Source organism: Macaca thibetana, chromosome 3 (assembly GCF_024542745.1).
Source record: "Macaca thibetana thibetana isolate TM-01 chromosome 3, ASM2454274v1, whole genome shotgun sequence".
In the NCBI taxonomy this organism is placed as follows: domain Eukaryota; kingdom Metazoa; phylum Chordata; class Mammalia; order Primates; family Cercopithecidae; genus Macaca; species Macaca thibetana.
Window position 1 is genome coordinate 179,417,511 of NC_065580.1, and position 14,935 is coordinate 179,432,445.

A 14,935-nucleotide genomic window follows, 5' to 3' on the forward strand; every position below is an offset into this window, starting at 1 on the left:
TATCATGAGAACAGCAAGGGGAAAATCCACCCCTATGATCTAATCACCTCCCCAACATTGGGGATTAGAATTCAACATGAGATTTGGGTGGGGACATAGTGCCAAACCATATCAGTACTTTAATACCAAACGTCATGGATCTATAGGTCAGCTGGGGCAACCCAGCATTAGGCTGCAAGTTGGACCCTTCAATCTGTTTGATCTCTACATCTCTCATCTTTCTTGGACCAGCAAATACCTGGATGAAGGTCTTCTTGTGACATATGATAGAGATAAAGAAGCCAAGCTAACGCACACAGGCACATTTAAGGTCTCTGCTTGTTGTCATGTTCATTAATATCTCATTGGGATGGGGAAATATATTCTGCTCACTACAGTGAACTATAAAGTCACATGTGAGAGTAAGGGGGTTGAAGAAGTGGAAATAATAATTCAATCAATCAGTCACACCATCTTGAATTTCCAGTACCTTCAGGATCATGGTACCAGAAGGCTTTGAGCCTGGGGCTACATATGCCAATCTTCCTGGCTAAATGGAAAAAGCACCTCTCTAATTGGAGAGAATTAGGTAACACAGGAGGAGAAACAAATAGGTGAGAGATGGGTGGATGGATATATCTAATATACTAAATCCTTTCCTTTAAAAATGGGACCATGTCAGAAAAACATACTAAAAATAGTAGTGATATGAGCAAGCATTGTGGGAATTCAGGAAAGTAAAAGGATTAGAGATATTTTTGTAGCAGACATTCATTTGAATTGGACTTTAAATGATAAGTGAGAAAAATTTTCACAATTGCAGAGGTAATGCAATGATTTTCAGAAAAAAACATTATGTGATCTCTCTAACAGACATTGTTGGTTTCCCTCATGGAGAATCCCTACTAGGGCAGTGTAGATGGGAAATGTGGGGTTGGAGCCCCCACACAGCGTTCCCTCTGTGATACTGCCTAGTGGAGTTGTGAGAGGAGGGCCACTGTTCTCCAGACCCCAGAATGGTAGATCCACTGATAGCTTTCACCTCGCACCTGGAAAAGCCATAGGCACTCAAAGTCAGCTCATGAAATCAGCCTCAGGGGCTGCACCTCACAGAGCCACATAGGCAGAGCTGCCCAAGACCTTGGGAGCCAACCCCTCGCATCAGCGTGCCCTGGATGTGAGGGATGGAGTCAAAGGAGATTATTTTGGAACTTTAAGATGTAATGGCTGCACTGCTGGATTTCAGACTTGCATGGGGCCTGTAACCCCTTTATTTTGGCCAATTTCTCCCTTTTGGAATGGGAATATTTACCCAAAGTCTGTATACGCATTGTATGTTGGAAGAAACTAACTTGCTTTTGATTTTACAGGCTCAAAGGCACAAGGGACTTGTCTCAGATGAAACTTTGGACTTGGGCTTTTGAATTAATGCTGGAATGAGTTAAGACTTTGGGGGACTGTTGGGAAGGCATGGTTGTGATTTTAGATGTGAAAAGGAGATGAGATTTGGGAGGGGCCAGGGTAGAATGATATGGTTTGGCTCTGCGTCCCCACAAATTTCATCCTGAATTGTCATCTTCACATGTCGGGGAGGGGTCTGGTGGGAAGTGATTGAATCATGAGGGTAGACTTTTCCCTTGCTGTTCTCATTACAGTGAGTGAGTTTTCACAAGATCTGGTTGTTTGAAAGTGTGTGGCACTTCCTCCTTTGCTCTGTCTCTCTCCCCTTCTCCACCATGGTAAGACGCGTTTTCCTCCCCTTTGCTTTCCACCATGGTTGTAAGTTTCCTAAGGCCTCCTATCCTATCCATGCTTCCTGTGCAGCCTGTGGAACTGTGACTCAATTAAACCTCTTTTCTTCTTTAATTATCCAGTCGCAGGTAGTTCTTTAGAGTAGTGTGAAAACAGACTAATATAGCTGTTATTATAAAATAGTCAAAATATTTTAAAAAGTAAAGTGTATTCAGTAAAAAATGTATAGTAAGTATTGATGAAAGAAAAATTTATAAAATAAACAGTGTAGTACGCATGTACAGTATTTATAAAGTCTACAGTGATTTTTAGTAATGTCCTAGGCCTTCACATTCAGTCACACTTACTCACTGACCCACTAAGAGCAACTTTTACTCCTGTAGGATCCATTCATAATAAGTGCCTGATGTACCATGTTTTTCTTTTATACAGTATTTTTACTATATCTGTAGTATGTCTACATACACAAATACTTACCATTGCCTTATAATTGCCTACAGTATTCAGTACAGTCACATGCTATACAAGTTCAAAGCCTAGGTCTTCAAATAGTCAAGGATTTTACCTTTAACTAACTACAATTCTTTCTAATTTAGTAACTCAGTGAAGTGTACAAAAATGTGTTATAAAGTGATATACAATGACTAGTTTTGTAATTAGTTCTTGGCCTAAAACAGACATTACTTTGACTTTAGGCTTAGTTAGGAATATGTATTAATCTGTTCTCTACTGATAAAGAAGATACACCCGAGACTGGGCAATTTACAAAAGAAAGAGGTCTAATGGACTTACAGTTCCACGTGGCTAGGGAGGCCTCATAATCGTGGTGGAAGGTGAAAGGCACATCTCACTTGGCGGCAGACAACCAACATCCAGAAAATATGAATTCTAGGACACTGAAACACAGACAGTACAAACATGTGATCCATAATAGAAAAGAAACAAATGAGAGGAGACCTATGATTACCCTGATTTTACGCCTGGAAGTACTTTCAGACTATGGTCCACATAAGGAAATTCAAGGAAAGTTGCGCTGGGGAGGAAAAGATTTGAGTTTGGGAAGTCTAAGACGGCTGGAATTTGCAATAAATAGTGACAGAAAGGAAAAATTATACATAGAAAGAGTTTCAGAATACTCTTCAAGTCTTGGGCTGAATACAAAGCTGTGCATGTATAGCGCGAGACTTTACAAAATAATTAAATAGCAGGGCAAAAAATAACTATCACCAAAAGAACAATTACTGGGGAACTACAAACTGAACACCTGCTGGAACTCACAGGGACAGGAGTCATTTGAGTTTTAATCAACTAGAGGGCAGAATCTTTATTAAATACCCATGACATACAAAAGAGGGTCCAACAAGCCACTCTTCCAGGACTGGACTAAGATATCCATATTACAAAATGATACTGTAGACACTCACAAGGCTTAAAAACAAGTCTCAAAAGAAGCAAGCTGATCAGCCACTACAGGAACAGCTTCCCAAAATGAATCTCAACCTTCTTTAAAAATTTAGACATTCAATCTATTGGTTTTTTAATGCTGGCATAACTAACACACGTTTAATGGCTTGAAATGACACCCATTTATTATCTCACAGTTCGGTAGGTAAAAATTCCAGTACAGCATGAACCAGTACAGCATGATTGGGAGATTGTTCAAATGAGCTTCCCAATCCATGCAGGCAGTTGGCTGAATTCTGTTCCTTACAGTTTTAGGACTGTAGTTCCCATTTCCTTGCTGGCTACCAGCTGGAGACCAGTGTGTACTCCTAGAGCAATGGTGTGTTAAGTCCCTCTCATGCTTCCAATCACTTCGACTTTCTCTTTGCTACATTTCTCTGAGTTTACTTGGAGAAAGATGTCTGGTTATAAGGGTTCATGTAATTAGATTGGGCTCACCCCAATAATCCAGGATAACCTATTTTAAAGTCTATAATCTTCATTATATCTACAAAGTCTCTTTTGCTATGTTACATATACATATTGAAAAGATCCAAGAATTAGGGCGTGGACATCTCTTTTTTTCTTTTTCTTCTTTGTCTTTTTTTTTTTGAGACAGAGTCTTACTCTGTCACCCAGGCTAGAGTGAAGTGGCACGATCTCAGCTCACACAACATCCACCTCTAGGTCTCAAGCCAGTCTCCCACCTCAGCCTCCTCAGTAGATGGGACTACAGGCATGCACCACCATGCCTGGCTAATTTTTGTGGGGTTTTTTTGGTAGAGATGGGGATTCACGATGTTGCCCAGGCTGGTCTTGAACATCTAGACACAAATGATCAGCCCACCTCAGCCTCCCAAAGTGCTAAGATTACAGGTGTGAGCCCCCATGCCCCACTGATCCCCAGCGTTGGAGGTAAAGCCTGGTTGGGGAGCAGGGAGTAGGGAGTTGGAGCTTAGTTACGGATCCCTGATGAATGGCTTGGTGCCATTCTCTAGGGTATGAATCAATTCCTACTCTTAATTCCCAATGGAACTATTTTTTTTTTTTCAACAACAACAACAACAAAGGAATAAAATAAAAATAAAAAAAATAAAGAGAGTGAGTTTGAAATCTCCTCCCCTCTCTTGCTTGCTCTCTGGCCACATGATCTCTGCACACACTGGCTCTCCTTTGTCTCCTATCATGAATAGAACCAGCCTGAGGCCATCACCAGAAGCAGATGCTGGCACCATGCTTCTTGTACAGCCTCCAGAACCATGAGCCAAATAAACCTCTTTTCTATATAAATTATCCAGCCTTGGGTATTCCTTTATAGGAACACATACTGACTGAGACAAGCAGTAAAAAAATCCACTGTTACAAAACATCATTGTGAATCTCAAAAACATACTGAATGACAATAGCCAATCACAAATGAACACACACTGCTTAATTCCATGGATATGAATTCTTATAACAGACAAAACTAAAGCAGTCATATAAATTAGATCTCATGTTGGAGGAGCTTGACCAGGAAGGAACAGAAAGGAATGTTGAGGCTGTGGAAATGTTCTGTATCCTCACTGGGGTAGTGGTTACTCAAGTGTATATATTTGTCAAAATTCATCAAATAGTGCTTTTAAAATGGGAGAATGTTATTTCTGTAAATTATTCCTTAAGTTTTTTTAAAAAGCCAACAGGAGAGAAGAGTTTTAAGAATAGCAAGTAAACAATGTGAAATGCCATAGAAAGGAAGACGATCATGAGAATTGAAAAGAATTTGTTTCAATTTTTTAAATTTAGTGATTTTAGAACAATTTCATTGAATCACTTTAAAAGAGTCCTTTTTTAAAGAATCCCTTTTATTTAAAAGATGGGTAGAATCCAAGATGCAAGATATTTTAGTCGTAGTTACCTAGAATGAGAAATTCGAAGAGAAAAAGCTCAGGCTTTTCTATTTCAATTAGTGCATCTCAAACTTCGATGAACATAGGAATCTCCGGGGGGTCTTGTTAAAGTGCAGGTATTGATTTAGGAAATCTCGAGTAGGGCCTGAGATTATACATTTCTAACAGAAACCAGGTAATGTCAATGTTGCTGGTTCATCTACTAAAATAGGTGGCAAGGACACAGATCGCTCCTGCGAGGCACAGATGCCATAATTAGAGTGCTAATTTGGTCCAGAAGTTTCCAAGATCTATGGAGTCTATTCCTACCATCAGTTCAAGAATGCCTACATGTAGACTGACAGGCCAGCCCTCTTTCTATTTGAGTGCGACCAGAACACGCGCATATGATGCTGTAAAAAATAACATTGATCTTCGCTCAGTAGCCTTGGGTTCAATCCCCAGCCTGCTTCTAACCAACTGCGATAACCTGGGTTAATTACTCCTAGGCTGCAAAATGAGAGAACAGTTCCTGTTTCTCCTCTGTAGGTTCCCGTAAAGACTACAATAGAAAACGTAAGGGAAAGTACTGCATGAACCATACCCCCAAAACACCAGAATAGCTAAAATAAAAGTCAAGCAAAGAGTTTGAGAACCAAGCAGGACCTAAAAATAAGAGGTGGGGCTCGGGGTTTTCCCCGTGGGCGTTGAGGGATGTACCATATGGGGGGGAAGCCCCACAACAAATAACCTATTTTAAAAGCTTCTGTATTTGAAATCATGCCTCTATCATGACACCTGAATATGAACTTTTCCTTCGTTAGTTACTTCAACTGGCACTTAACTATAAGTTCAGAGACAGTATTATGCTTCTTTCTCCTAAAGTCAAAGTGCCACCCACGCACCTCGCCCTTTCTCCCATCCACCCGCGGTTTTCCTACCCCCGCCGCCTGCGGCCCCCGCCCCGGGGCAGTAGTTTGCACTGTGCTGAAGGGAGAGGTGGAACGGATTCGTCTATCTACGCACCTCGACGAGGGGGGTGTGAGGAGCTACGTTCCAGAGAACGGTAAGAAACTCCGGCCAGGACACACGGAATCACCGGAGAACTCGAGGCGAAGGTGCGGCGCCGGTGCAGGAGTGGAGGGGCGGGCCCGTAGCAGCCCTGCGAGCGCGCAGTTGTGCCCGCGGCCGCGCCACCCTCCCCGCAGCCTTCGCGGGATGGCGCCGGCGGGAGAGGGCGGGGCCAGGCGCGCGGCGGCCGCCTCTGCTGCGGCCGGAAACAATAGTGGAGGAACCCGAGCCGCGCGGAAAGGTGGTGGTGGCCCGCGGAGACGGACGGTAAAGACCCCGCACCCCTGCTCCTGTCCCACCTGAGCCCAGATCCCCCGTCCCATCGTGCCGCCTCCTTCGAGTTCCGAGCCCCGAGGCCCCTCGCGCTGCTGCGCGCCAGGCGCCCCGACGGACGGACCGACGGAGAGACTGACGTGGGTCCGCGACTCCCTGGGGGCGGCCGCGCGCCCCCAACGCTGAAGGACGGGCCAGGACCCGGCTCCCCGAGACCCTGAGGCTGGGCGGGCCGGCCGCCGTGGCCGTCGGACGCTTTCTTCCCTCTGGGAGGAATCCCGGAGCGATGGGACGAGTCTCTCCCGCCCGCTGGGCTCCAGGGTGCCGCGGTTCTCCCGGCTCCGGCTTGGGCCCCTCCGGCGGTGCCTGGCTGGTACCGTGAATCCGCCGCTCGGCCTTCGGTGTGGTTGCCCCGGACACGGCGGGACGCCCTCCCCAGGTGTTCGGTACCCACGTGCATTTTGCTGCCGCCGACCTCCGTTCGATGCGAAGCTTCGCAACTCCGAGTTCGCGAGGCGCATCTGAGGTTCCCCCAATGGAAGTTAGCAAAGCAGTGTCCCGTGCAGGTCGTTTTTCCTGTTTCTCACAGCGTTAACTAGGTTGACAGAACCTGGTAGCTGAAGAGGCCTCGCTGCTAAGCCCTGTGTCTGATTATTCGAGGTTGGGGGACGAAGGAGGAGGACTAGAATGCCCGCAAACCTCTCTCCTTCAGGTCCCCTTAACCCAATCAACTATAGGACAAAAAAGACACTGACATAGTGTCACCTATGGCCTAGTTTTAAGTTTTACTAGCTTTGTGTCTTTGCACAGGAAAAGTGCAATGTTGAAGTGCGAGTATGGCGATGCTTGTTTGATGGAGCTTTTGCTTTAGACGAGCTGAACAGCATCCTTGTTTCCTAGAAGTTCCCCGAAAAGGAAACTACCCCAAAGGCAGGTTCTTGAATTGTGTAACTTTCCTTTTCTGTTTCTTAATAGGGGCACTATGAACGAAGAGGAGCAGTTTGTAAACATTGATTTGAATGATGACAACATTTGCAGTGTTTGTAAACTGGGAACAGACAAAGAAACACTCTCCTTCTGCCACATTTGTTTTGAGCTAAATATTGAGGGTAAGCACACAGTGTAGTTTTGATTTTACGGCATGAATTTAATACAGCTGCTTTATCCTGGTTGTAAGGTAAAACTAAAATATCTTCAATGATTGGAAATTGTGCTAAATATGAATAGTGTAGAGATTTGTTAAAGATAAGGTTTCTGGAAATGAAGGTGCAGTTAACAGAGTTACGAATTTAAGAGAAATCTTTGTTTTTTAAAGACCCCTGGAACAACCTCATTTTTCCTAATACAGAAATAAGTATGAGTGTTGATTGGGAAACGTGTTTTCTGGTTTGAGAGCTTATTGAATTGTCAGATTTTAACAGACGTGTGTGTTTTTCATATTAAGAAGTAACATAATTTTTTTATTCTTTCAAGCCTATTATGCAAGTATTTGAGTGAGATAAGCCCGAACCCTTTTCTTACCAGTATGATCTTACTATCTGGAAAAATATTTTAAAATTTTTAGATTAACCTCTTTTCAGTGATCACACACACTGTTAGTAATTTTTGAAAACTGGAAAGGTTTTTAAAATTTTTTAATGGTGTCCCTAAGATATATGAAGAAAAATTCTCCAAATCCAAAAAAAAAAAACACAGCCCTCTTAGAAGGTTGTATTTGGGTTGGTGCAGTTATTGTCGTCATATTAAAATTGATTTTTGGTTTAGATATTTATGAGTCATACTAAAAAAAAAAACTTAATATTCTGGCCTGTAATTTGAGTTTTGAGTTGTTACATATCAGTAGAGAGACTTTATTAAACCTCCAGATTATGGACAGTTTCAAAATAGTTATTTCCTTTTTTCTGAATTATATATTTGAAATTTTTCATGATCTTTATTTTCTGTTCTGTAAGTATGGGGTATGAAATGTTCTTAGAGTTTTAAAAAAATATAGTGGGGGATTATATACCTTGAAATTCCTGTTAGGACTTGTTATTCAGAAATTATTATAGTCACCAAACAGTATGTGATGGAAGATTATGGATTTCTTGTGTATTATATAGAATATCTATAACTTTGGCTTTAATAAATGTAGTGATTATAGCTAATTTCAAAAGATGATATAACAGGAACAGCGGTGTAGTCCTACAATTTCAGCTACTCCAGAGGTTGAGGTGACAGGATTGCTTGAGCCTAGGAGTTCAAGTCCAGTTTGGGCAGCATAGCAAGACCCCATCTCTAAAAGAATAAATAAAAATAAAAGGATAACTTAAAAATAAGTTTATTTTACAGTACTTAAATCATGCTAGGGTGAAAATCTGAATTTATGTTCTTTGAAAATAGAGGTGGCTTGTATATTGTTGATACATTGTAGAATTTTAATTTTAGATGGGTAAAGACATTAGAAATTATCTAGTCCAACCCCGTATTTTACCTTTAAGGAAACAGCCAAAAAGTTGGACTGCCCAGGGTTGCTGTAGTGGTGATGGCAACCTGTTGTTATGTGCCAGGCACTGTGCTAAACCCCTTATGTGGATTATCTTATTTAACTCAAGATAGCTTTGGAATGACTACTGTCATTTTCTATTTTCAATGTGATAGAGCTGAAACTTGGAGACCTAAGAAATACAGTTTGAAGTCACACAGCTCATAACTGACGATCCTGGACTAAAGCTTGACAGTCTGGTTCTAGTATATGTAATCTTAATACCATTGATCTACTGTCAATAGTTATTTTATATCAATAGGGCTAATGTTCTAATCCTAATTGGTTATCCTTGCTATTCTCTCAGCCACCTTTTTCTAACCAGTGTTTCCTGGCAACTCATCATTAACGGAGTTCGTACCATGATCGAATTTTTCCACAGAACCCTAAATTTTTGTAATTGCTTTTCTAGCTTTTTAAAATAAGCCTTTTATCTGGTATTCAGTCATTGTATAGAGATTATACAGATATTTCCTCAGGTACCATCTCTTAACATTTCAGCTCTGATAATATCTCAGCATGTAAGCATGGAATAAGTCCTTTGTTTTTGAAATCATAGTTACCTTCAGTGTAAAAGACAATTCTCAATTTGAATTAGAACTGTTTCATTAATACTCTATGTATAGTCAAGGTTTTATATATTAAAATCCCAATTTAATCTTTGTAAGTAAAATTAGAATCAAATAATTTCTTCTCTATCTGGTGTCAGTTCTCAGCTCTCACAAATACACATTTTCATTTTCACTACAGTTATCAGCTAGTGTATTACAACTGTTTTGTTTAATATGAGATTATTGTAAGCCGGCGTGGTGGCTGACGCCTATAATCCCAACACTTTGGGAGGCCAAGGCAGGTGGATCACTTGAGGTTAGGAGTTCGGGACCAGCCTGACCAACATGGAGAAACCCCGTCTCTACTAAAAATACAAAATTAACCGGGCATGGTGGCACATGCCTGTAATCTCAGCTACTCGGGAGGCTGAGGCAAGAGAATCACTTGAACCCAGGAGACAGAGGTTGCAGTGAGGTGAGATCATGCCATCGCACGCCAGTCTGGGCAACAAGAGCGAAACTCCGTCTCAAAAAAAAAAAAAAGACTATTTTAGAAAAGAGGGAAATGAGCATCTTGAATTGCACACAATTTTAGTTTTTGTATCAGTATACAGGACTTTAGAAATCAGTGGGGGAAAAATGTCATAATAATTACATACTAGAAAAATAACAAGGTATATTTGTTGTCGGTAAATCTTTTAAAATGCTTTTGAAGTTTTCTTTCCTCTACCAAGTTCCCAACACAATGCCTGTCAATAGGCTAGAATGTAAGAGGGGCTTTTTAAAAATGACATTTAACTTTACTAGTTTAGTGTAAAGTTTTTTGTAGTTTGTGAGTATTGCAGTTACCTGATTTCTTAGTGTACTAATTGCTAACTTTGCTCTAAGACACTCTTCTCTGAGAAGAGGCTGAGTAAAAATAAATTCTCCTGAGGAATAATAACAGTTAAGCTAGTTTTGAGTCCATACATTTGTAGTAAACAATAGTAATATTTTCTACTTTTTGGATTGTTGCTTACATCAAGTCAACACTGGTTTCCTAATCAACTAGCCTCTTGTTTAAAAGCTGTGTGCATGCATACGTTTATAAAATGAAGACAAAGGAAGGAAGAAAGAAATAACAAAAGACAATCTAATCTTGTATTGTGGGCATGGCTCTAAGTTGGCTTTTCTCTGTGACTTTACAATGATGAAAAGGAAAGAGGAGCCTAAATTTTACGTACTTCCAAGCCACAGGTGATATGCTTTAAGGACCTGAGAAACGCACTCTGAGGACTCAGATATTTTTAAATGTTTACAAGGTTAATTTTTTTTTAAACTGTTCTTCATCATTTGATATGTTTTGGATCTGTGTCCCTACCCAAATCTCATGTTGAAATGTAATCCCCAGGCAGAGACTGGTATTAGGTGATCGGATCATGGAGGTGGAATTCACATAAATGGGTTAGCACCATCCCCTCAGTGCTGTTCTCATGATAGTCAGTGAGTGAGTTATCATGAGACCTGGTTGTTTTAAAATGTGTAGCACCTCCCCCCTCACTCTCTTCCTCCTACTCTAACCAAGTGAGGTGTTGGCTCCCTCTTTGCCTTCTGCCCTGATTGTAAGTTCCCTGAGGACTCCGCAGAAGCGGATGCTACCGTGCTTCTTGTACGCCTGCAGAATTGTGAGCCAGTTAAACCTCTTTTCTTTATAAATTACCCTGTCTCGGGTTTTTTTTAATAGCAATGCAAGAATGGACTAATACACCATTAAAATAAATTGTCTACTTCTCAGATTACGAAACAGATGCATAAACTTCCTAAATACTTACAGCCTGCCCTTGGCCCTAAGACACTATGAACTTTTTCATACATATTAGTGATCAAATACTCTAATATGCATCATAGTTCAAATTGCTAAAATCTCTAAAGATATTTAAGGACCAACTTACTACCATTCCCTAAGGAATGGCAAAGAGGAAGGCAGCCCAGGGTGGTTAGGAGCCAGTAATTAAACTCAACTGTAAGGTAACAAAGCCCAAAGTGAGACTTCAGCAGGAAAAGATCCAGGGTTTCAATACTGTTGGTTCATACTATGAGTTTTCATCTTGGGCCAAAATAGTGTATAAATAATTCTTAGAGCATTTCTCTCTTCCTATAATTGGCTTGCTTGCTTTTCCATAGAGAAACCCCGTCCACCACCCCCCCCCCCCGGTTTTTTTTAAGCTAACTTAGCTTAGAACAGTTTAGCTTTTCTTCCTTTCTTTATGTTATTAAAATAAGGGTTTCACTATGTTGCTTAGGCTGGCCTTGAACAATTCTCCCAGCTCAGTCTCCCAGGAAGCTGAGATTACAGGTGTGCATCACCTTACACCTGGCTAAAACATTTTTATAAGATTCGACCAATTCCTGTTATACAGGTTGAGCATTCAAAATCCAAAATGTAAAACTTTTTGACACCTACACGATGCTCAAAGGAGATGCTCATTGGAGCATTTCAGATTTAAGATTTTTTTTATTTGGAATGCTCAACCAGTAAGTATAATACAAATATTCCAAAATCTGAAATTTGAAACAGTTCTGGTTTCAGGCATTTCAGATAAGAGATACTCAATCTGTACCAAAGTTTCCAGTGTAACTTGGCCTTGCTAGTTGGTAAGTATGTATCTGGCTGCTCTCTGTGTAGTACCTCTTGGACTACTTTCTCTCGATTAGTTCTTTCTAGGAACCATTCTAGGAGGAGACCCAAAGTCAGCTCCTTAGCAATCTTTCCAGCAAGAAAAATCCGTGATCTTGGCTAAGTCATAGGTGAATTAGTGCCTGTGTTTAATCTTACTGTTCCTTGGTTCTCTGTGTCTTTACCATATACTGTTTGTGGTCAGTAGTCAGGGACCAATTTGAATCTCAATGTGACATTCTTGATTTGGTTTGGAAGTTTGAACTGGTTGTCTATTACTCAAAGAGGACATAAACTGTTCCTCTGTGTCCTGCTTCTGAGACACTAACATTTTTTCCACTTAAGTAAGGGTCCTCACCACTTGTGATCGGGAAGCTGTAAAGAGCTAGTTCAGTCTGGCATTAGCCTCTTTCTCATTTCCCATCCTGTAATGGCAAACATCATGTATTAACTAAAAGTTGCACTTTGAAGTATAAAGCCTAATGGGAATTCGGAACTTTAGCTTGGTGATCTTTAATATACTTATCTTAGTCTATTTTGAGCTGCTGTAACAGAATAGCTGAGACTGGGTAATTTATAAAGAACGCAGATTTCTTGGTTCTGAAGGTTGAGGGCCCTGCATTTGGGCAACGATCTTCATGCTGCATCATCCTGTGGCAGAAGGCAGGAAGTCAAGAGAGAGCTAAACTCACTTTTATAACAAAAGTGGTTTCTTTTTTTTTTCTTTTTGAGATGGAGTCTCACCCTGTCGCCCTGGCTGGAGTGCAGTGGTACAATCTTGGCTCACTGCAAGCTCCGCCTCCCAGGTTCACATCATTCTCCTGCTTTAGCCTCCTGAGTAGCTGGGACCACAGACGCCCGCCACCACGTCCAGCTAATTTTTTGTATTTTTAGTAGAGACAGGGTTTCACTGTGTTAGCCAGGATGGTCTTGATCTCCTGACCTCATAATCAGCCCACCTTGGCCTCCCAAAGTGCTGGAATTACAGGCATGAGCCACCACACCTGGCCAAAAGTGGTTTCTTATAAAAGTTAATCTCAAGATAACTAACCCACTCCTACAATAATGACATTACTTCATTTATTTGGTCAGAGCCCTCATTACCTAATCACCTATTAGACCCCGCCACCACACTGTTGCTTTAAGGATTGTTTCCAAAACATGAACTTTGAGGGACACATTCACACCACAGCAACTTGAAAGTAAAGGCTCAAGGTTAATTTTTTTTTAATCCTTAACTGCCTTTTAATATCACTTAGTTTGAACACTTTAAAAATGGCTCTGGTAGTAAGTAATACTTTATTTGAATAGGAGTAAGGATGGGTGAGAGTAAAAAGTAGGCTTAATTGGTGATTAGTTTAAATAATAGAATATTTTTATAGAAAAATCATTGAAACTAGGCTAACAATATCTGGTAAAGACTTGTGATTTAACTAACAACCCATATATGAGGAGCCAGTTTCCAGACTTTTATCCCTGTCCTAATGATGGTAGCCTCATTTTTTTTTTCTCCTGCCTAACTTTGTTAGGCTTTCTAATTCTAAAGTCTAGGATGCGTTTAAAATTTAGATCACACATAAATTTTGGTTGTGAAGGATGTCCTCTGCAGCAGAGGAGTATGTAAGTTCATAATGATGATCTTGAGTGCTTTTTAAGTCAGTGATAAAAATAATGTTCTTTTAAATCAGTGATTTAAAGTTGAAAACAAGCAGTGTGTATAACCCAGAATATTCTATTAATAAGAATATCGTAATGATAAAATGATTTATTAGAATATATAAAAATGACTTTCTGGTTCAGAATCATAGTTCATTTATCCCAATAGTCTGACAGAGATGAAAAGAAATGTTTTATGAGATACATGAAAACAACTTAAATCTAAATTGAAAGTCTTTACTACTTGGATCAAAATTATTCTCAAAGATAGTTTTCATGTTGACATAACCTATAATAACTGTTACTGGAGAACTGATAAAGAGACATCACCTATCCAGAAAGGATTATTTGCCTTTATGAAGTATAATAGACGCTAAAAGTGTAATTTTTCTTATTGCATGCAAATAATAATGGCCTGTGAAGAAAGAAGACAAAGATAGATTTATCTCTACTCTAGAGGAAGTGAAGTATCACCCTCTAGTTGGAAGAAACTAGTCCACCTTATGCTCAGTAAATATTTAGGGAATTTATACTTTTAGGTAAGTCTCTTATCTAAACAATATTTGGATATTATTTACCAGGTATTGTATACTTTCCATGCAGTTTTTAATTTTATTCTTAATACAACTACATGAAGTAGGTTCTGTGTTATCCCAGTTTGATGAATAAGGAAAGTGAGTAGAGAGTCTGGGTAACTATTCCAAAAATCACAAAGGTTAGAGACCCAGGGTCTCTGATTCCAAAGCGTCCAGGTGCCTAAATTTCTTCTTCCAAAGAAAATGACATGGACTCTTAGAAATTTAGTAGCTATTAAGTAACTTTTAGGCAATATTGGAAATGAATTACACAAATGTGAATATTCAAGCAAGGACTAAAGTTTGGGTCCTAAGACATGCTTAATTTTTAAATAATTTCTACTCACGATATTTAATGAATACACATTCTGTGGAATAGCCAAAAATACTGATTTCCGATGACCTAAGAGAGTGGAGTGATGCAATTTCCACGGAGAGTGTAATCTAAACAACTAGTATGCCAACATAATATAGTTTTGAGAAATTTTTATTGAATTGATGTTAAGCAGAGAGATGGGAGGAACTAGGAAGAAAAAGGACACACACAAGACAGTCTTGTTGCTGGTCCTTACCCAGAAGAACCATGC

At 40.2% G+C, this 14,935-nt stretch overlaps 2 protein-coding genes across 2 annotated transcripts in view; one reads left to right on the plus strand and one right to left on the minus strand.

Moving 5' to 3' along the window:
• The window catches only part of CHODL (chondrolectin), a 456,335-nt gene extending 450,116 nt beyond the window's left edge, over positions 1-6,219 (minus strand). Inside the window, exons 1-2 of the mRNA XM_050782173.1 lie at positions 6,069-6,219; positions 2,524-2,627 (exon numbers count right to left, since the gene is read on the minus strand). The gene's annotated coding sequence lies outside the window, so the exon portion shown is untranslated. The remainder of the gene's footprint in view (positions 1-2,523; positions 2,628-6,068) is intronic.
• Positions 6,220-6,329: 110 nt separating this feature from the next.
• Positions 6,330-14,935, plus strand: part of C3H21orf91 (chromosome 3 C21orf91 homolog) — a 34,202-nt gene continuing 25,596 nt past the window's right edge. The window contains exons 1-2 of the mRNA XM_050782177.1: positions 6,330-6,380; positions 7,362-7,495. Coding sequence (XP_050638134.1) covers positions 7,369-7,495 — 127 coding nt within the window. The 5' untranslated portion in view covers positions 6,330-6,380; positions 7,362-7,368. The remainder of the gene's footprint in view (positions 6,381-7,361; positions 7,496-14,935) is intronic.